General features: G+C 41.4%; 2 protein-coding genes across 17 annotated transcripts in view; one reads left to right on the top strand and one right to left on the bottom strand.

Moving 5' to 3' along the window:
• Window positions 1-26,697, bottom strand: part of ATP10B (ATPase phospholipid transporting 10B (putative)) — a 307,612-nt gene that overhangs the window by 19,001 nt on the left and 261,914 nt on the right. For 9 of the 11 annotated variants that reach the window (XM_038534847.1, XM_038534849.1, XM_038534851.1 and 6 more), the window contains 8 exons: window positions 23,369-23,560; window positions 21,570-22,170; window positions 18,858-18,967; window positions 16,810-16,936; window positions 13,502-13,686; window positions 8,936-9,257; window positions 6,128-6,204; window positions 4,648-4,773 (listed from right to left, as the gene is read on the bottom strand). In XM_038534847.1, coding sequence (XP_038390775.1) covers window positions 4,648-4,773; window positions 6,128-6,204; window positions 8,936-9,257; window positions 13,502-13,686; window positions 16,810-16,936; window positions 18,858-18,967; window positions 21,570-22,170; window positions 23,369-23,560 — 1,740 coding nt within the window. Of the gene's footprint in view, window positions 1-4,647; window positions 4,774-6,127; window positions 6,205-8,869; window positions 9,258-13,501; window positions 13,687-16,809; window positions 16,937-18,857; window positions 18,968-21,569; window positions 22,171-23,368; window positions 23,561-26,697 lie in introns of those variants that run through there. The other 2 variants (XR_005358316.1, XM_038534853.1) reach the window with 2 other exon arrangements.
• The window catches only part of LOC119871519, a 120,671-nt gene that overhangs the window by 87,951 nt on the left and 6,023 nt on the right, over window positions 1-26,697 (top strand). The gene's annotated exons all lie outside the window — the stretch shown is intronic.

Here is a 26,697-nt window from a genome sequence, read left to right as displayed (position 1 = left end):
TTCAAGATCTTAGACTCTAGCTCAGTCTCTTGCACTAATGTTCAGAGTTGTTGATCTACACCATGAGAGGCCAGTGGGATTTGTCCTAAAGTGCTATAAATGGGGAAAGTGTTGAACAAAGAATGCTGTGATTGGCAGTTTCTTCCATGGGTGACAAGGGAGCAAGTCAGCAAAGCAGAAAGTTTGCCAGCTATAGGCCATCCTCTGATATTTGCAATGTAAGATTTGGTCCTTTTGGCTCCAAGCCTAAATCTTTCCTCTCCATTAGCTTCATCTCACCAAACTGTAGCTTTTAAGTGGTACAATCTTATCTAGTAGATGCTGTGATGCTTTACCCCATTTTCACGAAGCTCCAGCCATAGTCTAAGCTGAGGGAAGAAGAGAGCAGTTGCCTGGCTGGTGTTGGAAGCCATCTGAAGCTCTGTGGCCAAGTGTAATACTTCTTCTTCTTCTTTTTTTTTTTTTTTCCAAGTGTAATACTTCTTAAACAACTTATGTTCAAACACGGTGCTAGAGATGCTTGGACAACAGACAACACACAACCTGGTTTGGAGTGATATTTACCTTCAAAGACTTTGGCAACCACTGGAGAACAGGGTGCTTGTACCTCTAGGAGGCACTGAGGGCCATGGTAGTGAGGACACTCAGTCTGGGAGTTTGGAATATAGTAGAACTAGGTCCAGTCCTGATTCTATGACATACTTAGCTATGTGACCTGGGCAACCTCTCAGGCTTTCAGCCACCACATCTAGAGATAGATAGTAACTGTTCCCATGCCACAGGATGGATGAGCATTTACTGTATGCCTCACACATATTAACTCATTTATGCACATGATAAGCCTGTGAGTTAGGTAGTATCCCCCTTTTACAGGTGAAAAGACTGAGACACAGAGCTTAAGTAAGTTACTTAAGGCCACATTGCTGTTAGATAGCAGTTTGGGGGTGGGATTTGAACCCATCTGGTTCTAGCACATATGCTCTTAACCCCTGTGTTATACTTAGCTCTCACAGTTACATACATATGTAAAGTTCTTATTATAGTGTCTGGTATGTGGTAAATTCCCTATAGATGATGGTGATTGCTAACGCTAGTAATGCTATCCCAAAGGGTAACAAGCTGTGCTAAGTACCAAGGACACTACAGCAATCCAGGGTGTCATGGAGAGCTCTGGTGAACTAGGTGTTGGAGAACTAGCATTTCCTGAGCTCATTGCCTAACACTTCAACACAGGCAGTAGCAAAGGGTTTTAAGCCCTATTCAAAGCAATGAAACACTGCTTGGATGTCACTGGCTCATTTTTCCATAGAACCGTTCTTCCTGAAGTATAATTTAATATTGCTTTTATCAAGGGTTGTTAGAAAAAGGTGCCATATAGAGGTTAATTTTCATTTCCTACAAAAATGCCACTGAAGGCAGTTTCCTGGAAGTTTTTGTGTGACCTTTTTCTAAAGGTTTGCTTGACAAATTGATCTCTGAATTTAGAGCAAAGAGAGAGTGTGCTTCCTCGAGAACTTGTCTGCTTGTTTTTTTTTTTTTTTTGGTCTGCTTGTTTTAACCAGGCATTTACTACTTAGCATCTTATCCCAAGTTCCTGGTACAACTGACTTCCTTTCTTTCTGGGTTCTGCTCCATACTCCTACACTTTTTTTTTTTTAAAGATTTTATGTATTTATTCATGAGAGACACAGAGAGAGGCAGAGACATAGGCAGAGGGAGAAGCAGGTTCCTCACAGGGAGCCTGATGTGGGATTGGATCCCCGAACAGGGATCATGCCCTGAGCCAAAGGCAGACACTCAACCGCTGAGCCACTCAGGTGTCCCACTCTTACACAGTTCTTTTATAACTTCTCCATTGCCTCTGTGTTTCTACCGTAAGTCACTTACATCTCTTTTTGGAATCAGATACAGTATATGATATAAAATTATAAATAAATGGCCTGAAATATTTTCTATAAAGACTTAGGTTGTCAAAACTCTCCCTCTTGACAGAGAAACTGGCAAATTCATAGTTCTCTCTTGCTTACACATTATCTTCTTTCCAACTGATTAGATCAAGAATCTCCTGGTGATATGTCTATAGCACCCTAGCCTCCTTACAGGGAGACATGCCTAAGAAAATGTTCGTAAAATCTTAATCTTTTACTATACTAGTGCTTCCCAATCTTTAAGATTCATATAAATTACCCAGGGCTTTTACCAAAAATGCCATTCTGAGGTAGTAGTAGGTCGATGATGCAGTCAGGATCCGCATTTCTAACTAGCATATAGGAGATGATAATGTTGCTGGTCCAGGAACCACATTTTGAGAGGTAAGATTTATGGAGACCAAGAGATGACAAACAACTTCCTACGGGACAAATCCAGCCATAAATAAGGTTTTGTTGGGACACAGCCACATCGATTCATTTGCATGTTTTCTATAGCTGCTTTCATGTTGGTGCAGCAGAGTTGTGTAGGTATGATGGGCCCGGTGGCCCACAGGCTAAAAGTATTTCTTACCTAGCCCTTTGCAGAACAAGCTCACTGAGCCCTGACCAAGACTGTCAGCCTCATGAAGCTGGACACAGATGTTCAATAATGATTTCAATAAATAGAGCCCATCATCGCTGTTCTATTGTCCCAACAATATTCAGGAATTTAATTCTGAAGTGTTTCCTTCCTCCACAAGCCTTGTTAGACCTCGCTTGTTTCCACATCCTCTGGCTGGAATCTTTGCACCTCTTAGGGGGCATACGGAACCTGTGATGGCATCACTGAGATGGGGGCCTGCGTTTTCCTCCCAAGGAGCTACAGTGCAATAATTAATTCATTGTTCAAATTTTAGAGCAGGCAGGGTTTTAATCCCCTCTGAAATTGGTTTCGGATGTGGAAGTCATAGTTCTCCACCCTCTAATTGCAATGGGGAGATAATGAGGCATCAGTATCACAATTTCAAGCGTGGAATCGGGCTAGAAATAAATACCATTTAAGCTTTGAAAGCATGGCTGGCTGGAAACATTTCCTTTTCTATTTCACAAATTTAATGCAGAGAAGAGGTAGTGCTTATTCAAAAGAACGGCTCCTTTGGAGGCAAGAAAAAAAATTAAATGGGCATTTTGAATTCTGAGTAAACAGTCTTTCATGCTCAGAGTGAGTTTCAAGTTAAATAGAGTGACTTGTTTGCATAGACTTGGTGAATATTACCATCCAGTTTATCAAATTTACATTATTTTTTGTCATGCTGTTTATTTACATATACATTGAACTTTGCACAAAAATGCTCACTCTTGAGCAAGGGCAACTGTGACAGTGCCTAAATCAGGACTGGGAGAATGGAACAACGGGACAAAATGCAATTTCGCAGCTGCTACTTGGCTAATGCTTTCTCTACCATCCCCTGCTCTTAATCCTCCCTTTTTCCTTATGCAAATAGGAATCGGATTCTGTTTGGAGACTCTTGGGGATTATTCAAAGGTCCTTGAACTAGGTAATGAAAACTCAGGCCTCTTGTTCCCTTCCTTAGGAGAACAGCAATATTTTGGCTTCTTGCAATACCCATTGTTAATCAAGGGCTTTTTAAACAAGAACCTCTGACAGTTTTAATACCTCAGTTGATGTGTGCCTGCTTTGGGCCCTTATCAACAAGATAGAAATGAACACATTTTTTTTAGGAGAAACAATGCTATCTTCAAGCTGTGATTGTATTTGTATAGTGTTACATGCTTTCCTGATAATACCTTAGGGACAGAAGGAGTCCTAGTGTCTTCATATTATTGATGAGGAAACCAAGGCTCAGAGAGGGTAAGTGACTCTTTGAAGTTCACACAGCATGCTAGAGTCAGGCAAGACTAAAATCCAGACGACCTCCTCATTCTAAATATTTTTGCCACTAGATATTTAATGTCCCAACCTCTGTGAATTTCCTGCTGCAAAGGCTGGGGAAGCTGAAATGATACATAGAGTCTCAGGTGGAAACCATGGATCCAGTCTTAAACCTGTACTTTCTCAGGAGGTGGGGTATGGCTCTTGCATTGGGGTGGCTCTATCTGAGGAGAAAATTGAAGATATATGTCAGGCTTATTATTTTTAAAGTCCTTTTTCCTCGTAGTCAGAAAGTAAATCTCATTTATGGAGCCCATTTAAGAATAATGACAAGAGCAATAATCATAAAACTAATGGTTGACTTGATAGGGTGATTACTATGTGCCAATCGCTTTATATACAAGCTCTTATTTAATCCTTCTAGCAAATATAGGAGGAAGGTACTATTATCATCCCCATTCAACAAATGGTAAAACTAAGGTATAGTTACCAAATATAAGAGCCTAGATTTGAACCAAATATGTTTGACTCAAGAGTCTATTCTTGTAACCACTCATGCTGCCTTCTATGTGCCAGATGTTTTCCATATAGAATGGCTAATGCTCACAATAATTTCACAAAAATCTTAGCCCATTTTACCAAAGAAGAAATTGAGGCCCAGAGAAGTGAATTACATTGCTCAAGTTCACAGAGCTCGTAGGAAAGAGTTTCAGGATTCAAAATCTAGGCCAGCCTGATTTACTCCCTTGTGCTGAGATGGTTTGTCTTACAACTGTGGTGGGAGTGGGTCCCCTGGCAGGGCCTCCCAAAGCCTTGGTGGGAGGTTGGCATAGGGCTACTCACCACGTTCTTATAGAAGTAGTACACCACCATCCTGGCCAGGCGTGAGTAACACCAGTGGCCATGCACAAGCAGCAGCTTCTTGAGGTGTCTGAAGCGGGAGATGGCAAAGTCGCTGGACATAACAGCCTGAGAGGGTAGAATAGAGAGAGACATCAGCTTCTATCCATGGCTACCAATAAGCCAAAGAATCTCCCTTGAGGGCTATGCTCGGTTTTAGGTCCACAGCTGATAGGGCCAAAAAGATCCTTTGTTACTATGTGGCACTCTTGGGTGGTTCTTTGGACTTGGACACTTCATCTTTTCTTCTGGAAAATCCAAACCTCACTAGAATCCAAGAACGGCAGCTTGTAAGGATCTAGTGGTCTCGCCTGGCCCTTCATCTCTTTCCATTTATCTGATAAACTGTGGCCTAAAATGTGTTAGTACCAGGCTAGAGATGCGATGGTTAACCAGAAAGTAGGGGCTTCCATGCAAGTAATGCTCAAACGTCTCAATACCCTTGGTTGCCTCCTGTGGCAGACCATTTGTTCCATTCTCAGATGGAGCTGATGGCTGGATAGCACTTCCTTTACATGGAGCTGAAATATGCCTTCTGCTCTTGGGATTGTTCAGAACATGACATAGTTCATTAGTACTCCTTTAAGAATATGGGGTTTGGAAGTGCCTGGTTACAGATCTTGGTATGCATCTTGGTCAGGCTGTTTAACCTTTCCCTTCATCAGTTTCATCTGAAAAAAAATGGAGTAATAATTCCTAACACACAGGGTTGTGATTGTTCAAATTAATTGGGATAAAAAATGTGAGATGCCTAATACAGTGCTGGCATATGGTAGGTATTCAAAAGGTAGCTTTTCTTTTATCCTCACCAACAAATTTAGGCAATGCCTCCTGTCTACACCAGTGGTGGGAATACAATTGTTAATGATTCAGAACCACAAAGTGGGGTTTGTTTTAGTGGGAAACATCAGTAGCTTAAGTTAATATGCTTGTCTCAAGCTGAATTTTGACTCAATTAGGTATACTTATTAAAGTGTACCATACAATTTATAGGTCAATCTAGCCATTAAAACTAAAATGGCAATTGAAAAATGTTTTCAAATGTCCTTATCTGTCACTGCTCATGGAGGGCACTGCATTCTTGGATGTGGGTAGAGATTATAAGGAGGAAGAATGGAGTCAGGGGAAAAGACTTAGCCCTTCCTGAATGGTTGAGTACTCTTTGGCTTTAGAATGCAGGTATCACTGGAAGTCTGAAAAAAAGCTAAGCATCCTTCAATTTTCCTCTGTATCAGAAGGACTGAGCAACAGGGATATAAGAATGGAGGTTATGTATAGGCATGGAAGCCCCATGACTCTCAGGTAATAATTCTGCAAAGCTCTTGGGGAGAAGTTCCTCCAACACTGTGGGGAATTCCATAACTCTCCAGAAAGGATCAAGGAGAATTAGGGAAGAAATGAGAAGAGTTGAGGGGAGCAATACCTGCATGCCTTCCTGTCCAGATATCCCAATTCCAATGTCAGCAGCTTGAATCATGCTTACGTCATTTGCTCCATCACCTGAACGAAGAGACATCATGAAGTGTCTTTATTCCTGGCCTAACTTCTGATTGACAATGAAAAGGGTGTTACATGAGTGGCTCTAAAGTGTCCTCATTTACACGTAATTGAATACTTTTAACACTGCTCTGAATAGTCCTATAGGAAAAGTCGGTATTTGTCCACAGAGAGGTCTCTTCTTTGATAAAAAACTCTATTTACTATTCGACAAATGTTTATTGTCTTTTATCTCGGTATATTAGGTATTGGGAGTATAATAGTAAGTGAGGCTTGGGCAGTGCTTTATAGTTTTTAAAAACAGGCCTTCACAAATGTTACATTTATTAATGAGCAAATGGAGAATTTCAGCAACATAGAGATCCCACCAGGGTAAACCAGGTAGGGAAGGGGCCCAGGAGCATTGGCACGAAGATCTTTGCTACCTTTTCTAACACAGTATAACTTAAAATATTTACCATATTAAGACTACTGGAATATCTGGATAGCTAAATCATCAGATTGTCAGTGGTGTTCAAGGACAGGGATGGTGTTGTTTTGTTTCTCAAAATAGGAAAATGAGATTGATTTTTTTGGTTGAGGGACATTTGGTCACGATGAATTCCCATTTAACAAACTATGGTGTTTGTTTCAGGAATTTGGAGGTTAGGGCATGGATATACACCGCTTCCAGCACTGGCATAAAGGTTTTTCTGTGATGATAGAAAGTCCTATATCTTTACTGTCTAATATGGAAAGCACTAGCTCCATGAGAAGATTGAAATGCAGCTGGTGAAATTCTATTTAAGTTTCAATACCTACATATAGCTAGGTGGCAACCATTTTGGACGGCACAACTCTATACAGTGAGGCTTTTCTTACAAACCTGGCTTTTCCCAAAGCTTTAACTTTCAGACTAGAGATTAGCAAACTCTTTCTGTAAGGGGCCAGATAGTAAATATTTTAGACTCTGTGGGCCAAGAAGCAAAATTGAACAACTGTTCTTGCTGAGAGGCGAATCTTCTTACAGGTTTTACAGTTAAAAACAAAAATCATTCTTAGTATCTCTGCAAAAACATGTAGTAGGCTGGATTCAGCGTGGTGGCCATGGTTTGTGGACTGCATTGCCTTCATTCTTCTCCTGGCCCCCCTCTTTTTCCAGGAGGGAATTATAGAAGGGAATTAAATATGTATTAGAGAATATGGAGGGGAGAGAATTTTCTTCTCTTATTTGGAAATGAAATTAATCTTAAATATGTTGTCATTTTAAGTAGCCATTATTCTTATAATGATTTTTTTTTTCATGATAGTGTAGCAGTACATTGTTTTTATCTTCCCCATGGAGAACAAATCCACCCTTTAACCTCTTCTGTTAGCAAACCAGTGGAAGTAGAGGTGTGGAATCATGCCATTGCTCACTCTGCTGGTTTTGTTTCTGTGGCAGTAGAGCCAATTTCTTACCGCAGGGAGTCAGTCCTGGGCTGTTGCTTTGTGTGTGTCTAAAGTTTTGAAGAGGATAATTCAGGGAATAAAATGTATTTCAGGGAATAAAATTAGGATGCAGTTGCTAAAGCTTTGTACCTTGTATTCTTTCTGCCCACTCCCTCATTTTTTTTTTTTAATTTGAATTGCTTTTACCTGAAATCAGGAGAAAATGGGGTATAAATAGGCTTCTTAATTTGAAATGCCAGGAAGGAAAATCTCTTTCCATGTCTGTGTAGGAAGGATAGAACCATCTGTAGGAATATCCCTAAATGAATGTAGTATTTACTATGTGCTTGGTATGTGCAAGGCACAGACAAAATGGTAAGACTAATATGGTATCTCTATTCAAGAAACTCATGATCTACTGAGCAGACCCTTGCAGAAAGCATACCATTGCTCTGCAGCTCTGAGGTCTGTGTCCTGTAGGCATTCTCAGAGAGAAGGAAGGTTAGGTGGGATTGGAAGATGGGGTGTTTTATGGAGAAAATTGCTTATGCAAAAGCCTAGGAGTGAGAAAGATAGGACAAAGCTCCATTACCATGGAGAATGGTAAGCAGTTCCATTTGGTTAGATCATAGAGTGCCAAATGTTGGGGAATGGATGGTAGCTCTGATGAAGGATGTGGCTGGAAAGAGACCAGATCATGAATATTCTTATAAACTAGATTTGCTTGTTCCTGGAAGGTTTGATGTAAGCACAGTTTTTATTTCTCTGCCTTAACCATGATTAAAGTTTAGTCCCCTATGAGGAATTTTTTTTTATCAACAGAGAGGTCAGCATTTGTTGACAGCTGGGCCTTATATTTAGGAATGAACATATGGGGCAGGCTCAACTTCCATAATCTCCCCACCAGCCATCAACACTCAGCAGAATATCAAATCCACAAATACCTGAGGTTTAAATTATGCCCTGTGTTAAGTATCAAAAGGGAAATAGTCTGTACCCCAGAATGGGGTTGGCCTGTGTGCATATTACTGAGTTATGTGAATGGCATGGATTTGAACCTCCATTTGGCTTGAACCTCCATTCAAGTCCTAATTTTTCCTTAGTGATCTGCTAATTCTGAGAACTTTCATTCACTCTTTCACTCTACTTAGCCTCTGCTTCACCTCCTGCCTGCCACATCTTGGCTGTCACTTTGAATTCTCTTAGTCTAAGTGATTCTCAGCCTGGGTATCTTGATTTTGATATGTGACCTTCCCACCTCTGGTCTATGCTTCTTGTCAGATCAGCTTCACAAGCTGCACCCACATCTCCGAATGATGGATACCTATGGAAAGGGTCATGACGCTCAACTTGTCTCGCACCAGCTTGACTATCATACTCTTCTGGAGTGGGGTGGAACGGCAGCATAGGACAGACCGGCAATACTGAGTCAACTCCAAAAATTTCATCTCCAGCTTTCCCTGGAAAATGGCATTTAATGTCTTCCCATCAATGACCAATCCAACTTCTGGAACTGCAGCTCTTGAGGTGGGGGGTAGTGTCTTGGAAGGTAGACAGAACCCAAAGAACTTGCGGTCTGGCTTCTGTGGTCCATGAAATTGCTTTACTTCTTCCAGTGCACAGTTGAGGATGGATTCACAGGTTTCCTATTGAGTTAGAATAATAAATATGGTATTAATAAGCAACAGTGAAAATGCAGGTTAAAAATCTCACTTTATCCTTTAGTAAAATAGCTAATGAAACTCTACCGTCATAGAGATTACCCAGGAATCATTCTTTGATTTTTACATTTCTCTGCAATATTTAAAAAAGCATCAAAGCAATATTAATTTGGAAGCAAGTTAATGGCAAAATAGAGACTGTTAGAGAATGGGAGTGGAAGTAGCTCAGCAAGATGGTGACAGATACAGGGATAGTATAAGCTAATAAATAACATGAATGTGATGATAAATAATGACAATATGTCAGGATGGTTTAGTGCTTTCTTTTTCTCACAAGTCCTTTCAGTTCTCTTTAGGAAATTGGGTGATGAAGGAATTGAAACTGAAATTATTAGTAACTTGCCCTAGCTTATCCAACTTACTAGGGGAGGTAGATCATTACTACTTCAATTACAGCTTCTTAATTGAAAAAATACATTGTGTGTTTATCTGTTAGTATGAATGTGTTGGTCTTATTGGTTAAAACTGACTATGAATGTGAACATCTTATTGATGTAAAGAAACTTCTTATGGATTTTTTCTGATTACCCTGAAACAAAGTGAAGAACTTATTTGCTCTTATCAATTTTCCTTTTTTACTTTTGACTGTATCAGAGATAAAGTCACATTTTGGTTCTAAATATATCCTTAGTACCTTTTTAGATTTTGCAACATTACTTTCAAATAAAGGTAGAGAAAAGTTGTGGCAGTAAATTGTATTATCGATTTTAATAGCATTGTTTTGTTCACATGATCTTCATTTAGCAGTGTTCTTTTATCCATGGCAAGGATGATGATTTTCATTTACTGTAGTGCTAAAAAAAATTCTTCTAAAAATACATTAAGTGCATTTGAACTAACATTTTAAACTAAGTGTTCAAAGTCTGTCAATTTAAATGAAATTGTTAAAAAACAGTAAGGTAACATGCAGATTTAGGCAAAAATTGTGAAGATTGTTCTTATATGATATACTTGGGGACCATTAATCTAGAAGCTTCTGAGAATATTTGGAGTCCTTTATTCTGGAGTGAGAAGAACTACAGTTAATCATCCTTGAATCTTCCTTTAGGGAATGCTAAATTGAGTGTTGCAAGCAATAGGGTACACCCAGAACTAAAGGGGTGACAGGAAGTAGTTCCAGGAGTGGGTGGTTATGCCTGAAGCACTTATCTGGGAAAGAGATCAAGACAGTCCTTGCTGTGAGTTGGGGCCGGCACAAATTATATAAATTCCTTCAACATATGGCTGCAGGAAGTCATTGTAGATATAAGTTTAAAAATTAAATCTCTGAATTTACTTATTTCAAAGTGTGATATAATAACCATAATAATTGCCATTCATTTAACCTTTAGTATATGCCAGGTACTGTAGTAGGGAGCCTCTAAGATGGTTCTCAATGATCCCTTCCCTCCTGGAATGCATGCCCCTGTGCAATCCTTCCCCTTGGATGTGAGCCACATCTATCAATTCCTTTCTAATGTAGAGAATTCTGCAAAAGTGATGGCATGTCACTTCCCATGTTAGCTTACAAAAAGACTATGGCTTCCAATTTGGCACTATTTTCCCTTTCTCTTGGATGGCTTGCTGTGGGAGAAAGCAGCTACCATATTGTGAAGCAGCTCTACAGAGAGGCCCACGTGGTGAGGAACTGAAGTTTGCCAGCAATCATTTCTGTGAGCTTGGAAGGCCTTCTCTCCATGCCCAAACAACTCACCAGTTGAGCCTTCAGATGAACCCACAGCCCTGACTGACAGCTTGACTGCAACCTCCAGTAAGACCTTGATCCAGAGGTACTCAGCTATGCTGCCTCTGGACTCCTAACCCACAGAAACTGTGGGACAGTAAATGTTGGTTGTTTTTAGCCACTAAATTTTGAAGTAATTTGTTAACTAACACAAATACTGTGCTAATAAGTATTTTTCTTCTATGATCTTATTTAATCTTCCCAATAGAAATAAAATTTTCTAATTCCTATTTTACATATGAAGAGAATGAAGTTCAGGGAGGTATGGTACCTGGACCATATTTAGTTTTCAACATATGTTACTAATAGTGATAATAATCATTGCTGTTATTAGTTTCTATTTAATACTCTAATCCCTTCTGAATTCCTTGATAGACCAGCACTTTCAGTGATGGGTTAGTAATTTGTTTTATGACTGTGAACCCTGAGGTCTAGAGAGTTCCCATAACGTGCTTATAGCACGTTAAGATACATAACAAAGAAACAGTAGACCTGAATCAATATATATTGAATTAGGCAGACTAAAACCCTTGGAGGAGATATTCACTGAATACATAATTACATTAAACTAGAGTCTAAGTAAACCTGAGATTTGGAATGGATTTCCCCAGTTTCTGGCTTAACATATCCATGTAGCCACCATTTTTTTCCCAGTTCAAGGTGTGGACAGGGCTTAATATTCAGGTACCATCTGAGAGGATCCCAGATGACTTTAAATGAGTCAACAGTGACTGAACAAAACATGAAATGTGACCCACTATTCCTTAGGAATGTTGGCTAATTAATTGCTAAACATCTTCAGCTTCCTAGAAGAATGCATTTAACAGAAAACACAAAAGCCTACTCTATCCATCTTGGGCTGGCTGACTCACAAGTTTGCCCCTGTCCTCCTTCTGGAATCACCTGGAGTGAAATAATCATTGCAAATAGAATTTCCATTGCAAGCAGGGCAGTCAGATATCAATGTTATTACAGGGATCAAGTACTCAAGCAAGCAGCAAATTACTTTCTTTCCTAAGCATAATATTAATGCCAAAGATTTCCCCAAGATTATTTTCATTTTGAAAATTCATTGGGGTTTAATCTAATCCCAGCATAATCTGTGCGCCTGACAAGAAAGTGATTTTTCCAATTCTTACAAAGAGCCTCAGTCACTTTTCATAGTATATACTATTTTTAAAAAAAATATGTGGATTCTTTACAAAATAAAAACCAGATTTAACCCTCCCACGTGAGTGGGTCAGTGGTTGAGCATATGCCTTCAGCTCGAGTCATGATCCCAGGGTCCTGGGATCAAGTCCTGTATTGGGCTCCCTGCAGGAAGCCTGCTTCTCCCTCTGCCTATGTCTCGCCTCTCTCTATGTATTTCTCATGAATAAATAAATAAAGCCTTTAAAACAAGCAAGCAAAACAAAACAAAATCCTCCTGTGTCCAATCAGTCTTAAGCAAAACCAAGAGAGTGAGGTTCCAGCATCTTTTCTACCTCCTTTTTCTGTACTGTTCTTTTCCATCTTCCTCCTTCTCTATTCCTTTCCTTATGGTACACCTAGGTCTCCCAGTGCCCTTCTCCCACCGCCTCTCTAATACAGAGCTTTTCCTGCTTGCTTCCTCTTGGTAGGAGCATACATCTCAAAGTCTACTTCCCATATTCATCAGCCAAGATGTTGGAACTTCGCTTTCTGCAGTTTGCATTGTGAAAATAGATTTCTTCTCCTAAATATAAAATTGTATTATAACTTTGAATACTCTTCTTCAGACTTTACACAGCCCTCTCTCCAAACCCCATCCCCTGCCACCCACAACCTACTGGGGGTTGAAAATTGCAGTTTTAGGACTCTGCTCTCTCTCTCTCTCTCTCTCACACACACACTCTTCCATCCCAACAAAACATACTGGTCTCATGAATCATTCCCTTCAGTTTTATTCTGTAGCAAACCAGTTTGACATATGAATTGGAGCTGAAATTTTAAGCTCAGAATTGTTTCAATTTAAGTACAGCTTTTTCAATGGGAGAGTTAGTCCTAAGTATAAGAAACTGACAATTGGGGTTCTGTGAGCAAATAATATGGAATAATGCAGATAGCACTGGCCTGGGAGAAGAACCGTGTTCTAGACCTAGTTCTGTCAGAAACTACCAGGGTGATCCTGGGCAAGGGCCTTAGTCTCAAGGGTCTTTAGTTTTCTCATTGTAAAATGTGGAGATTGGGTCGAGGGGTGGAATTTGGAAGATCAAAACTTTCTAACATGTACTACCAGATGTAATATAATCAAACTGGTCAATGATGCATGGGGATGAGGTGGATGACTTTCGGGGGCCTCTGAGCTCCAAAGTTCAGTGATATTTTGGGGGTAGAGGTGCTTCACCTGTGTACCCAAATCCCACCCATAAGCCTATTTCTTATTGGCTTAAGGGCTGTTCTGCATTGGTCTCTACTTTGGCCTCACCTGACTTTCTGTATTAATGGAGTAAACAGTGTCAGCCTGATCTAACAATCTGCAGGAATAGGCGATATTGATTGCTGTCTCCTGCTTATCTCCAGTCAAGACCCAGAGCTGGATCCCAGCTTCCCGCAGAGCTGCAATTGTGTCTGGAACCCCTTCTTGTAGCCGGTCTTCGATTCCAGTGGCTCCTGGAGTGATCAAAGACACCAGAGCTTACAATTAGAGTGAAAAACTGCCTAAGGTCCCTAAAACCCTAACAAGCCAAACACTGATTATTAAATATTCCCATGTTCTAGGCTATGCTAAGCACCTAGGTAGGGTACAGCAGTGAAATGGAGCTGGTCTCTAACCTCTTGCAGCTCAAAAGCTTGTTGAAAAAGGATTTATATTTGAACGATATGAGAAGAAAAGCACAGGGTGCCAGCTGAACATATGTTAAGAGACCTGAACTTCAGCTATAAAGTCAGGGATGGGGACGCCTGGGTGGTGGCTCAGTGGTTGAACGTCTGCCTTCAGCTCAGGATGTGATCCCATAGTTCCGGGATTGAGTCCCACATGGAGCTCCCTGTGAGGAGCCTGCTTCTTCCTTTGCCTATGTCTCTGCCTTCTCTCTGTGTCTCTCATGAATAAATAAATAAAATCTTCAAAAAAAAAAAAAAAGTCAGGGATGACCTTGTTAGGAAGTGCCATTTGAGCTCAGACCTAGAAGATAAGGCTGAGAAGTGGCAAAGGAGGATAGTTCCAGGTAGAGGATGAGCATGTATGAAAGCCCAGAGGTCAGGGTAGAAGAAGGTACAGAAAGGGAGGCAGAGTGGGGTGAGAGATGGGGCCAGGAAGGGATGTAAGGCTGCTGGATCATGCAGAGCCTTGTGAGGGCATTATAGGATTTGGAATTTATTTGGTAGACAGAAAAACTATTAAGGGGAGTTAAGTTGGAGAGTGACAGGATCAGTTTTGAGTTTTAAGAGGATCATTCTAGAGAATGGACAGGAGATTGGGGGAAGCAGGATGAGATTAGAGGCTGAGCAGGGGTATGGAGGAGTAGCCTGGGGGGTGGGCCTAGCAGCTAGGAATGGAGAGAAGTGGAGACACTTTGCTCTGTAACAGCTCATGGCAGAAAAGGGACTCAGGTTTTTGATGATATTCTTGGAATTAAATATGCAGACTCTATAATTTTTGAATGATCTCAAGCTTTGCACCAACCCTGATGAATGTATACCCAAATATCAAATAGTTGCTAAGTGATTAAGCATAAATTAATCTGCATTTAAATTGAGATTCACTTCAGACAACAGACTAATGGCTACCCATTTTACTCTGGGCAGGAGCAAGGCATTTCATTTCTTTTAATAATCCCTAGTGACAATAGGCTGGCAAAGCAGTTACACTGGGTGCATATTGAAAAGATCATTTTATAGTGTGGGACCTAGTGTGAATGCAATGCAGCTTTAGTGGCACAGCAGATTCTTGGTGGTAAGATGAAGTCTCTTCCCAGCCCCAATTCTCTTTATCCCAAGCCACCTTGAGGGAACAAAAATAATGACTCTATCCTGAAATGTGCCTCTTTTGTACTGTAGGCCCAAGTGTGCAGATAAACAACCCCATGAAAAGTGATAGTTCAGTCCTTGTTTTTCCCTCTAAGGGTTAGCCTGGAAGGTGAGATTCTGAAGCTGATTTATATTACAGGGAAGCAGAGTGAAGGAGAAAAAAAGGAAAAACACATTTGTGTGAAAGGAAAAATGAAGCAGAAAGGTTGTGAAAGTCTTTCCCAGCAAGGGAAGCCAAAAGATCCTGATAAGCATGTTTTCTTTCATGCAGAATCAGCTGAGGAGCACTTCTCACTGAGACCAGAGTGCTCCCCCCAAACAAAAGCAACCTCAAAGGGGTGAGGGGGGAGTCATGTGCCTTAATAGGATGACATTCTGTGGCCTTGTGTGTAGATAGAGCTGTGTGGTCTGGCTACCCTCTGGTTCCTGTTAAAATAGGTTCTCATGGGCAACTTTCAGAGGGGCTTTGGGAGGCAGCAGGCAAAGGCCCTGGAGTCAAAACACAGGGGAAACAAAAAGACTGAGAGTGGTGGGGAACAAATCATCTCCCCCTGTTTGCCACCCTTCCTGCTGAATCTTGCTGCTACCTTTAATACATAAAGGCATCACCGTCTTCTTACAGCAACCCTGGTTCTTTCCTCTTGTACCTCTGCCTGTCTGAAAGCTAGGAGCAGTGTGATTTATATGCAGAAGAAGCTAGAGCTCAGGGGAGTGAGAGGATGGGTCCCTGAGCACACAGCACAAGACCAAGATTTGGCCCTCTTCCCCAGCTCAGCATTGCCTCCCAAAATGAAAGAAGTCTTTAGCCATTTAGTCAGCATGGCATGCATCAGGTCTTGCCTTTTCCAGATTTTGCTCCCAGCTGTGAGGTGATTAACCCTGATAAACAAAGCCTCCTCCATCTCTCTGGGTAATGCTTTACCTCTTACAGAAACAGCACTTTCTCTTAGCTGGTCTCCCTGCTTCTCATCATTACCTTGGCGTATGAACTGAACTTCCATACAGCAGCAGCCATAGTTATTTTTGTAAAGCATGAGTCTATTCCTGCTTTTACTCCCTTCTCTTTAAACTGTTAGCATATGATTTATGTGTCCTTCATAACCTGTATCATTCTGAGCTTTCCCCCCTCACATCATTTCTCCTCTACACTCTGTGGTCCAGCCACAGCAGACCTTGGGGTTTCCAGGCTATCTAGGCTGTCTCCTGTCTAGCTCTTCATTTGGGCCCCTCCCTCTGCCTGAAAACTGTATTTGTCTGACCAGTTCCTCTGCTCTGCTCAGTTCCTGCCTTCCAGCACTCTCTTTGGCCCCAGGCTAGGTCAGCACCTTCTACTTGGGCTCCTATACCACAGGCAAATCTTCCAGCTCAGGCCTCATCACACTTGGTTGAAATTCTTGTTAATCATCTAGTTTCCAGCTCTGAGAGGATAGAGCTTATGACTCTTGTTCCTTTTCCAGTGCCTAGCATGCTATTTGGCACATAGTAGGTGCACAATAAACAGTTGAATAAATGGAGGAGAAGCAACCTAGGCTTCATCCAGAAGGAAGTATAGGAATGTTCGTGGGCATCCTCAGGAAGTGGCTTGTCAAGTTTGGGTTGGATATCGGCACCATTTGCACCAAATACTTGGAAGGGCACTCCAGGGAAGGCTCCTAATTGAGACACATGTGCAGCAATGTCAGAGTCATGGCCAAGAACTCCCTCTCCAGCTTGTAGCATTCATTTTTTTTTTTTTTAATTTAGTGATGACTTATTTTTAGCTACCGAGTAAGGTGAGTTGATTCTCCAGATGCTGTGCAGTCTCCATTAGAAGCTCATCTCGATTCTCGAGGGATGCCTCTGCCTCATACCGGAAACTGGCCCATCGCTGGAAGTCATCTTCGCTTATGACCTGCAGGACAGGAAGAGGCTCTTTCCCAATGCAGGGTGAATCCCACCCCATTCTTATATGCTGGGCATCCTATAGGCCTGTTTGAGCTTCCCTATTCCCTAGACAATTATTTCTTCTCAATTTTTTTTTTTGAATGCACAAATCAATGAAAGATTGATCTTCATGTTCCATTATCACCATTAAGCCCCTGCTGTGCTCTAGGCACTGGAAGTATAGCAGTGATCAAGACAGACAAGATTCCTGCATGGTTGGACTTACGTGCTAGTGGAGGTTGAGAGACATTTATTCAAATAAATTATTTAAAAGGACAGATAATTTTAAGGGGTTCTTTACAGAAAACAATGATGGTGACATGATGGAGTGTGACTAGATAGGAGAAAGCTGGAGGGTTATTTCATTTGCATCTTCAGTTCTCTTAGACAAAGTGACATGCAAGTTGAGATCCAATGATGAGAAGGGATCAGTCATGGAGGGGGGCAAATGCAAAGGCCACAAAACAGCATGAACTCAGCTTTCTTTCTGTTCAGTTGAACAAACCAGTTGGCTTAGGGATGGAGAGCCAGATAGAGAGGAAGCAGCAATGAGGCTGGGAAAGTAAACAGCAATCAGATCTTACATAGCTTGGTAGACTATCCCACTCAATAACTGGAAGAATCCAACTGGAGGGCAAATCTTCCTCCCTGGGAGTCATAGCATGTTTAGATGCCTCTGTTGGCATCACATGCATTACTGTCTCTTATAGAAACAAATTATTCTTTTGTTCAACAATCAGATATTCCTTGATTTTTCTTCTGCACATGGCACTATGGGGAAAACCAAGGAACACAGCTAGGCCTTTGCTCTTGAGGAATTCATAATCTCATTAGAGGAAGCAAAACAGGCACAAATAATTTCAATGGAAAATAGAAGGTGGTAAGGATATAATTATAATTTATGGAATAGTAAGCACTGGTCACTGTCTCAGGCACTGTATGTATGTATATGTGTTACTTTAGTTAATTTCCATGACAACTGTATAAGGTAGGGAGCATTAGTACCAGTTTATAGATAAGAAAATCCCAAACTCAGAGAGGTGAAGAAACTTTCCCAAGGTCACACAACGGGCAAGTGGTGAGACTGGGACTTGTATCCAGGTAGGTCTGAGTATAAAGTGGGTGCTCTTAAACTTTCTTGCACTAAGCATCATAAAAGAGATGAAGACCTCTGGGGATTTATAGAGAAGAAACCACGTTTAGTCATCTAGAAGTGCATGTCATCATAGCTCCCCTATCTGATTTTAGGTGCCTCATTAGATGCCCCTACTCTGAGATTCATATCTCTTTGCCTGCCTCCCTGGCAGGGGCTGCAAAGTCAAAGGGTTGCAAGGTGAGAGGTGGGTAATTACATGACTATAGCTGGACCAAGGTCAATACAACAGGGAAGGTAGGTCTGTCACCATTGCAGAACACAGGGGAATATATACGCTTTATTAAAGGGACCAGCTACTACAAGGCTCTCGCCATTAGTGGCTGTTCAAGAACTGAGACCTTGTTCATCAGATCCTCTAAATTTTTAAGAGAAACCAGAAATACTGATTTTTGTGATCACATATCTCCCAAATTTCATTCTAGGCAAAAAATGCAAAACTTAAAAAGCTACTTTGAGGGTAAAATTATAACATTGAAAACTCTTTTATGAGTTATGGGTTACCAATTATATGTACATATAATGAAAAACAGAGAACAACAAAGCCACGCTGATATGGAACCTTGCTGTTTAGAGTTCTGCCCCAGCAAAACTGCCAAAATCCTGGGTCTTTGTGGTGAGTCAGAATAGCTGATTTTGAAAATATTAAAACCACCAATAGTAAGGGTCTTCTATAAAGAAAAGACAGACTCGGGGTCGAGGCCTTATAACTACTAAAGGAGGAATTTTTTTTTACCTTCTTGGCGATGCACAGTGTTCGAAGGCCATCTCTTGCATATAAATCTAGATGCTTCTGGGTTCTGACTTGGATTTTCCTCATCTTCTTTTCCACATCCATGTCAGTTACTGTCAAATAGTCATTGTTCTCCATGAAGTCATGTACAAATGCTTGGGAATCCTTGTTTCTAACACTCTGAAACTGTGAGGAGGAATCCCCTTATAACCCACCCCAGAAACACAGAATCTTTCTTGGTTGTCATGATGTCTCAGAAGGTGAACTCTAGAAGACCTTAAATTCTCTGCTCTCTATGAGATGATCAAAAGCCTGGCTGAGAAAAGTCCTATTTAGGGAAGACAGGTTGTCTTAGATATTGATCCCAAACACGTGTTTGCATCAGAATCACCCCTACTCTGGGATTCATATCTCTTTGCTTGCATCCTTGGCAGGGGCTGCAAATAATAGAGGTTCCCAGGTCCAGCTGAAGCCCTGCTGAATCAGAGGACCAGAAGTCTAAATCTTTGTTGTTATCTCAGGTGTTTTCCATGTAGCCAGTTTAGCTCTGAATGACCAGTTGTTGACTGAGTCTTAGACATACCCTCCATTATCCCCTCCGTTGTCTACTTCAGTCTTTATATCAACTTAGGTCTCAAGACAGCCATAGATATGAATCTCATTGCTACGTTTTTCATCACATTGGGTTTTCTGAATTAGGCTTTCTTTCTGTAACAGGAAATGGCCTTAGGAAAAATATTTTTTGCATTTTCTATAAGTCTAGCATGAAAAGATATTTCATTGTGTTGTTCAAAGTTCCTTTGATGAAGTCTGATGTATTTTCTTTAATCTTTTTCTCCTGAAAATCTAGTGCTTTTATCTATCAGATAAAAATAATTTTTCAGGGGCACCTGGGTGGCTCAGCGGTTGAGTGTCTGCCTTCGGTTCAGGTTGTGATCCCGGGGTCCTGGGATCGAGTCCTGCATCAGGCTCCCTGCAGGGAGCCTGCTTCTCTCTCTGCCTATTCTCTGCCTCTCTCTCTCTGTGTCTCTCATGAATAGATAAATAAATAAAAATCTTTAAAAACAAAAAAGAATTTTTCAGCCTCGGTTGGTGGGCATGGGGCAGGATTGATGCCATTTCCACCTCCTTTACCTAAGGTGTCACCGACATCACTAATCAGATACTGATTGCCACTGTGTAAAGCTGGGCTGGGAAAAGCCTTCAGAATCCTTCTTTACTGGGGCTGGAATCTTGAGGCCCTATGTAGTAAACAGGTTTTGTGTATCTCATCTATTCCCTCCCTATGATGCAAAATTAAACATACAATTCTTTACAGTAATATAAATATAAGGAAGTCCAACAAAGCTCTGATCTTTTCCCTGATACAATTCCAAGGCTGTTTTTATCCAATATAAAAATCCTTTAAAAAATTATCTCATTTTTCAAATACTACTTTTTCTCTGGTGCCTTAAGCACAGTCTGTGCTTATTGTGCACTATCTATAATATTTTATTTTCAAAAATGTTAGCTCCCTGAGATAAAATCCTTTTGCCTTCTACCTGTGTGACCTGGAGTTTACTTTTTTGCTTAGGCTACCAGGAGCCTCAGGATCAAATTGAATGTTCAGACACTCTAAATATATTTTACCTAGGGTTATTTTCCTCCCTCCTTTTCAAAGAGTTCTCAATTTTTATAGTAATATTGTGTATGTGTCTTTTATTGGAAGCATCTCCAAATCCATTTGGAATCAGGTGAGGAACAAATTAAAAAAAACATCTCCAGGGCAGCTTGGATGGCTGTTGCCCAGGGATAGAGTGCCGTGGTTCCCTTGACTCAGAAATACCAAATTCACTCAGTTTGCCAGAGTCTGGGGATGAAGAGACCTAATTAGCTCCCTTCCCATTCTAAACACTCATCAATCCCCATGAACCTCTTGGCTTTGATCCACAGCTGATAATGCAGGAGGCACAGGGCTGCCTGGGCAATTCTAAAGCTTGGCTGGAATCTACTATCCTGGGAGAATCATAGCCCCATAACTGTCTTCTTCTTGTTAGCAATCAGAAAGCGTCTGCACACTAATTCATGCTGCTCCAAAATTGGACACTGATATGTAGGGACTTTGGAACATTTTTCTGGCTTGGCTCAAATTTATGAAAATCCACTTGGGGGAGGCTGGGGAAAAGGATGACAAAGAGGGACACCTGAGGTTTCCCAGAGCAAACTGAGCCTGGTGCGGAGTTCTGGTGGCATGGAAAGAGCTCTGAACTGAGATTCAAGGTACCTGGGCCTAGAATTTACCACTGGTTATCTGTGTACCTCTCTTAAGTCACTTCCCTCCCTGGTTTCAGCTGGCTTCTCTATAAAACTAAGAGTTAGGACCACAGTGTGTTCTAGCATATATTAATGGGTGTTTTGGTAGGAAAAAATTGTGTACAGATAATCTATGTTTAAATGTTTGGAAAAGCAGAATAGGATAAAGTTAGAGGTTTCTCCAGTATAAGACTGCCCTAAGTCTTTAATAAGCTCATGAGCACTGTAATTCTCCAGAGCAAGGAGGTGCAGAATGCAGCATGATTTAAGGAATCTCCTCTGAGGAAAGCATCTTGTGGCTTCTGTTCAAGTTAGGACCTGCTGGACTAAGTGACACTATAACCCACCCTCGTTATTACTGTCCTGTGCTGCCTCTTAAACCAGGGAGCCCTCTTCCTGGAGCCCTGGTGAGGTGGGACTCACCGCATGCTGGGTCTTCCAGCAGGTCCATGATAACCGAGTCTGCGCCCTTGGTGTAGACGATGATCTCACCCGTCAGTGGGTGCCTCACAACCACAGACATTCTTTTCCTGACAGAGTCAAAGCCCAGGGTGCAGAGGATGTCAAAGGTGAGGCAGGTGCCCTGGGGCAAGCGCACAGTCACCTGCTCAGGTGTCCGGGACACCAGCGTGAAGCTGTAGGCATGGGCTGCGTGTACCAGGGCTGCCTCATCAGGGCTCTCAGCTTCATAATAAAGCTCAGGGCTGGCCAGTCCTAGAGCTGGGGCCTCCAGAACCTTCTCGAAGGAAGCATCCAATCCAGACCCCTGGATGTCGCCCTGGTCCCATGTGCTGCTCCTATAGCCACCATCGGTGGAGTAGCCTCCACTGCACACAGAAGCATCGTCTCTCTCTTCTGAGTCTGTGGTAGGCATGTTGGCCCCCAAACTCTCCCCCAGGTCGATATCAGAGGGTGCAGTAGATGAGAATGATTGGCTGAGGTTCAAAAGCTTCAATCTGTGGAAGAGCTGCTGAATCTTCTCCAGGGATGTCCCCAGAGCCTTGGTCAAGGGTGGCATGGTGACCTTGTAGTCAAAGAAGGGAAGTGGAACATTAACTCTCAGTGTTGGAAAAAATATTAAGCTGTTTTATGGAAGAATATGAAGCTCATTTTGTAATATATGGATTATTTGGGGGTTTCAGCAATTATGGGCAAGTCTTCTCTCCTCTGTGAGACTCAGCAAATCTGAGTCTGTCTGGCTCCAGAGATTGAACTCCTGAGCTACCTGCCAGCTAATGTCTCAATAACTTGAAAACTGGAGGTTGGATGCTGTCCTTCTCAAAATGTACTTCTTTCTTTCTTGAAAGTAGAATTAATTTCTCAGATAACATTTCCTGCCTCCCAAAACTCCCTAAAATTTTGTGATAACTTTGTGAGTTTTCAGTGGTTGGAATGCCTTTTCAGAGTGTTTTGGGATCTAGGTATAATAATGGGAGACTCTGGTTGGTACCTGGGTGACCCTGTTTTCTTGATTTCATAGGTACCAGTTATAATACTCAATTATTACCACCAGTATCACTCATAAGGGAGCTTGGGTGAGAGTTTGTGGATAATTGAAGATCAATCTATCTTTAGTACTGAAAAACAATTCAGAGTATAAACTTCTAAAAATGGCCATCCAGCTGCATTGTCTCTAAATTGGCAGAACTTCACCCATGGTGGTGATGATGATGATGATGATGATGATGATGATAATAATAATAATAATTTTATATTATTTTTCCCTCACATAAAAGCAAAGACCAGTATAATGTGATATTATCATGGAGTTGTACAGATGGTTCTGCTGTGTATCAATCATACATCCTTCTTTAAGTTGCTGAAACTCTCTGAACCACTGTGTCTCCATTTGTGAAATCTACGGACATACCTCATTGGGTTTTTGGATTGTGATGATTAAATGATAATGCAGGTGATGTGTTTGGCATGGAGCCTGGCACAAAGCAAGTACTCAGTAAATATTAACTCTTAATACCTACCCTATAGACAGATACAGAATTTGAAAATTATATAGAAAGCTCATATAGGACTTCTTCCATTTTATTTAAAAAATGAGGAAACTAAGGCCCAGAAAAAATAAGAAATCTGTTCAAGGTCTCACGGTGATGACATGGTGTTCCTGTGACTAGGGCTCAAGAGTCTTGTCTCTCTGTTCAGGGCTTTACTTCTTACCCCTAGATCTCCTTCCATCCCTTCCACCACCCACCCTCAGTGATCCTTACCCTCTGCCTTGGCTCAGTGGTTGTGGAGACCATGACAGAGTTGCAGATGGTTAGTGCAAGGAAGAAGTCAGCAATGGAGGAGATGGTGGAGAGGGAAGTCTTGGCAGGTTTCGTGTCTGACAATGTCTCCAACCACAGTGCAGCATCTTGCACTTTGGGCAGTAGATTTTTATCTGGAGTCACATCTTTTTCCTGAGAAAGAAATGCCTCAATGAGAATCTTTCCTGGAATGTCTGGGTGGCTCAGCGGTTAAGCGTCTACCTTTGGCTCAGGGCATGATCCTGGAGTCCCGGGATTGAGTCCCACATTGGGCTCCCTACATGGAGCCTGCTTCTCTCTCTGCCTATGTCTCTGCCTCTCTGTGTCTCTCATGAATAAATAAATAAAATCTTAAAAAAAATCTTTCCTGAAGGGACTGGGGAGGAAGGCCCCTCTAGCAGATTCTTTGTATACCTGGGGGAAGATTAATACAGTCTTCCCTGAAGTCCTGCCTCTAGGACATCTCCCCCTTCCACAGGCCTGGTCAGTGCATTCTTATGTGATTCCTCCCTTTCCCTCAAACTTGCATGTTATAGACTCTGGCACTCTTTCCCTCACAGTGGCTTCCCACCATTTGCCCTTCATTGCTGATGCTTTCAGCCAGGAGCAGACCTCTAGCCCTCAAATCTGGATTTCTGCATCAGCCTCTGAAGTGATGTTGCTGCCTCCCACCTCTTTTCTTTCTAATCTTTCATATGAATTAGCCATGCATCTTCCTAAAACATTATTTCTCTCAAAGTACTTTTGAGCTTGAAAACCTTCAGGAGATCTTCATATTTAGCATAGTCAATACAGTCTGGCATCTAAATTCTTCCACAGTCTGCACTCCCATTCTTTACTCCCACCATTTCTCCATGCAGACCCTCGGCTCAGCCTGCTAGCTTGTTTGCTGCCTTCTGGATATTCCCTTTTAATACCTCAGATTATACCTTGTTTGAAAAGCGATCTCCTGTCTACCAAAATCCTATCTAGACTTCAGTAGCCATGAGAAGTCCCATATGTCCATGAGATCTTATCCAGCCCACGATAAGTTCCCAGTCTTCTGAGCCACAATAGCATATTTTGAATTTAGAATGTCCATAGGAGTCAGGCAGTTAAGGTGAATGAGGGAAGTGAGCCAAGGTACAGATGAGGACACTATGGGGTGGCAGGGGTTGGGAAACCTGGCAAGTCCTACCCTACCTAAAAGGTTTCAACTGCTCTGCTAATGAGGTGCTCTGGTGTTAGCCTAGTTTGCCTAATCTATTGATTTTTCAAGATAAAGAGTGATGATGTGAGAACTCATTTTTTTTTTTTTTAAAGAAAAATCTGTGGGCAGGATCTGACTCATGGGTTTCCAATTTTTCACATCCTTGTAGAAACTGCCACTTGTACCATCCCTTTGGAATGCACCACATATTGACCTATATTTTAAATTCAGTTTTCTTATATCCATGTGGAATCTCTTTTAGAGACAAGGTAAGAGCCTTGAGATAGAGACTGCATTTTCCACAAAGCTGTACATACTACAGTCCCAACTATTGCTTTGTTTGAAGCAGAAGCTCAACAAACACCAGCTGTTAACAGATATGACAAGAGCCATCATGCAAAAAAATTTCCACACAAAACCATTTATATCAGTGTTCATAGTTCACTGGTTAACTAAAGTTTAGAAGAAAGTTTTTCAATGGTTGAAAAGGACGGACTGAAGGACTCTTGATTAATTTGTTCAGGGTGAAGACTGAGTGCCAATGAGCTAGCAGGTTTTACAAATAAGAACCCAAGTTGAGATTTAAAAAATAATAATAAAGAAACAAAACCCTGTGGATAAAGAGTCCTCAGACTGTGTCTTTTCTACTTAGCAAATGCAATGACTCCAGAAGTCAGACTCTATTCTCCCTGGGGTTGCTGGCACAAGTAAGAGCATAGGAGAGGAAACCCAGATACCCAGGTGGGGTGCCTGATTCCTGCAGGGATGAGAGTTGGGCTTTCCAACAGCAGAGGGAGGTGAAGGGAAATGGACTAGAACAAAATGTTCCAGCCTTTATTTGGAGTGCTCTCTAAAAGTCAACACTACACTTCCTCTGGTTCATACCATCAGACAAAATCCAGAAAAAAAGTACTTATTAAAAGGAAGAGTGCTAGTGAAACTGCATCAAGTCTGCATTTCTTCTCATTGCCTTGTGATAAGCAGTGGTGGACCATCTATACCATATGGTGTCACTATTTTCAGAAAGCCTAGGAAGGGAGCATGCACTATCCAACTTTTCTACCTTTGAATGCAGTCTTCCTAGAAGGAGTTCACATTGATAAAGCTCTTTCTACTTTTCTAAGCAATGTCATTTACGTGACCCCATTGACTTTGCACAGTTCTAACTTAACTGAAATCCTGAAAGATGGGCTGAGCTAATCAATGCCACTCAGTGAGTCAGTATCAGATGTCAGACCCTCTGATTGCAAGCCTGGAGTCTTCCTTTCCATGGTCATGGTAAAGTAGCTGTGTTCCCTTATTAATACTCTTAGGCAAACTCCCCTAGCCATCCAGATTCCAGGTTTCACCCATTTCCTGTTATCAGTGTACCATCATCACTCAAAGGGCTCTGAGCTCATTTCTTAAGGTAGTAATGATAGTTGCTATTCATATAGTACTTCTTACATTCTGGGTGCATCCATTATCTCACTGCAGCTCCACAGCAACATTATTTGTTGAGTACTATTATCCTCATGGTTACCCATGTATCAGATGAGGAAACTGCTGCCCAGGGAGATAAAGTGTTTTTCCAAAAGTAACACAGTAAGTAAAAAAAGACTCCTTTATTTGATTTAAGGTAGTCCAACTAGAATCCATGCTCTTAACCTCTGTGCCAGGCAAGATCCCCCACAAGAAGGAAGTAGCCTTTGTTACTTGCTGACAGCCAGCATCTTTAGTGTTCGGCATCCCAAGCACAACTAATAGGCTTATATATCTAATCCTTAGGGCTCAGCAGATAGTCTGTGATATTATAAAAGGGATTATGGAAATCTTCTTTTTTCAGGAAAAAAATTTCATTTGGGGCTGGGGGTATATATGAATGGGATGCTTTTAACCCTTACTACAGATACACAGAGTTGCAAACAAGCTCAGAGGTCATCAAAGCCAAATCTTCCCATTTTCCTGATGATAAAATTGAATGTCAGAGAGGACGGAAGTGAACCACTCAAGGCTACACATTGAATTAGGGTCAGAACTAGGGCAGCTTTCACACCACCTGACTCCCAGCTTCTGACAACACACTGCTTTGCTCTAAGCTATGCATTACGTATTTCCAAAT

Source organism: Canis lupus, chromosome 4 (genome assembly GCF_011100685.1).
Source record: "Canis lupus familiaris isolate Mischka breed German Shepherd chromosome 4, alternate assembly UU_Cfam_GSD_1.0, whole genome shotgun sequence".
Lineage (NCBI taxonomy): Eukaryota > Metazoa > Chordata > Mammalia > Carnivora > Canidae > Canis > Canis lupus.
This window is presented reverse-complemented; position numbering and strand designations above follow the sequence as displayed.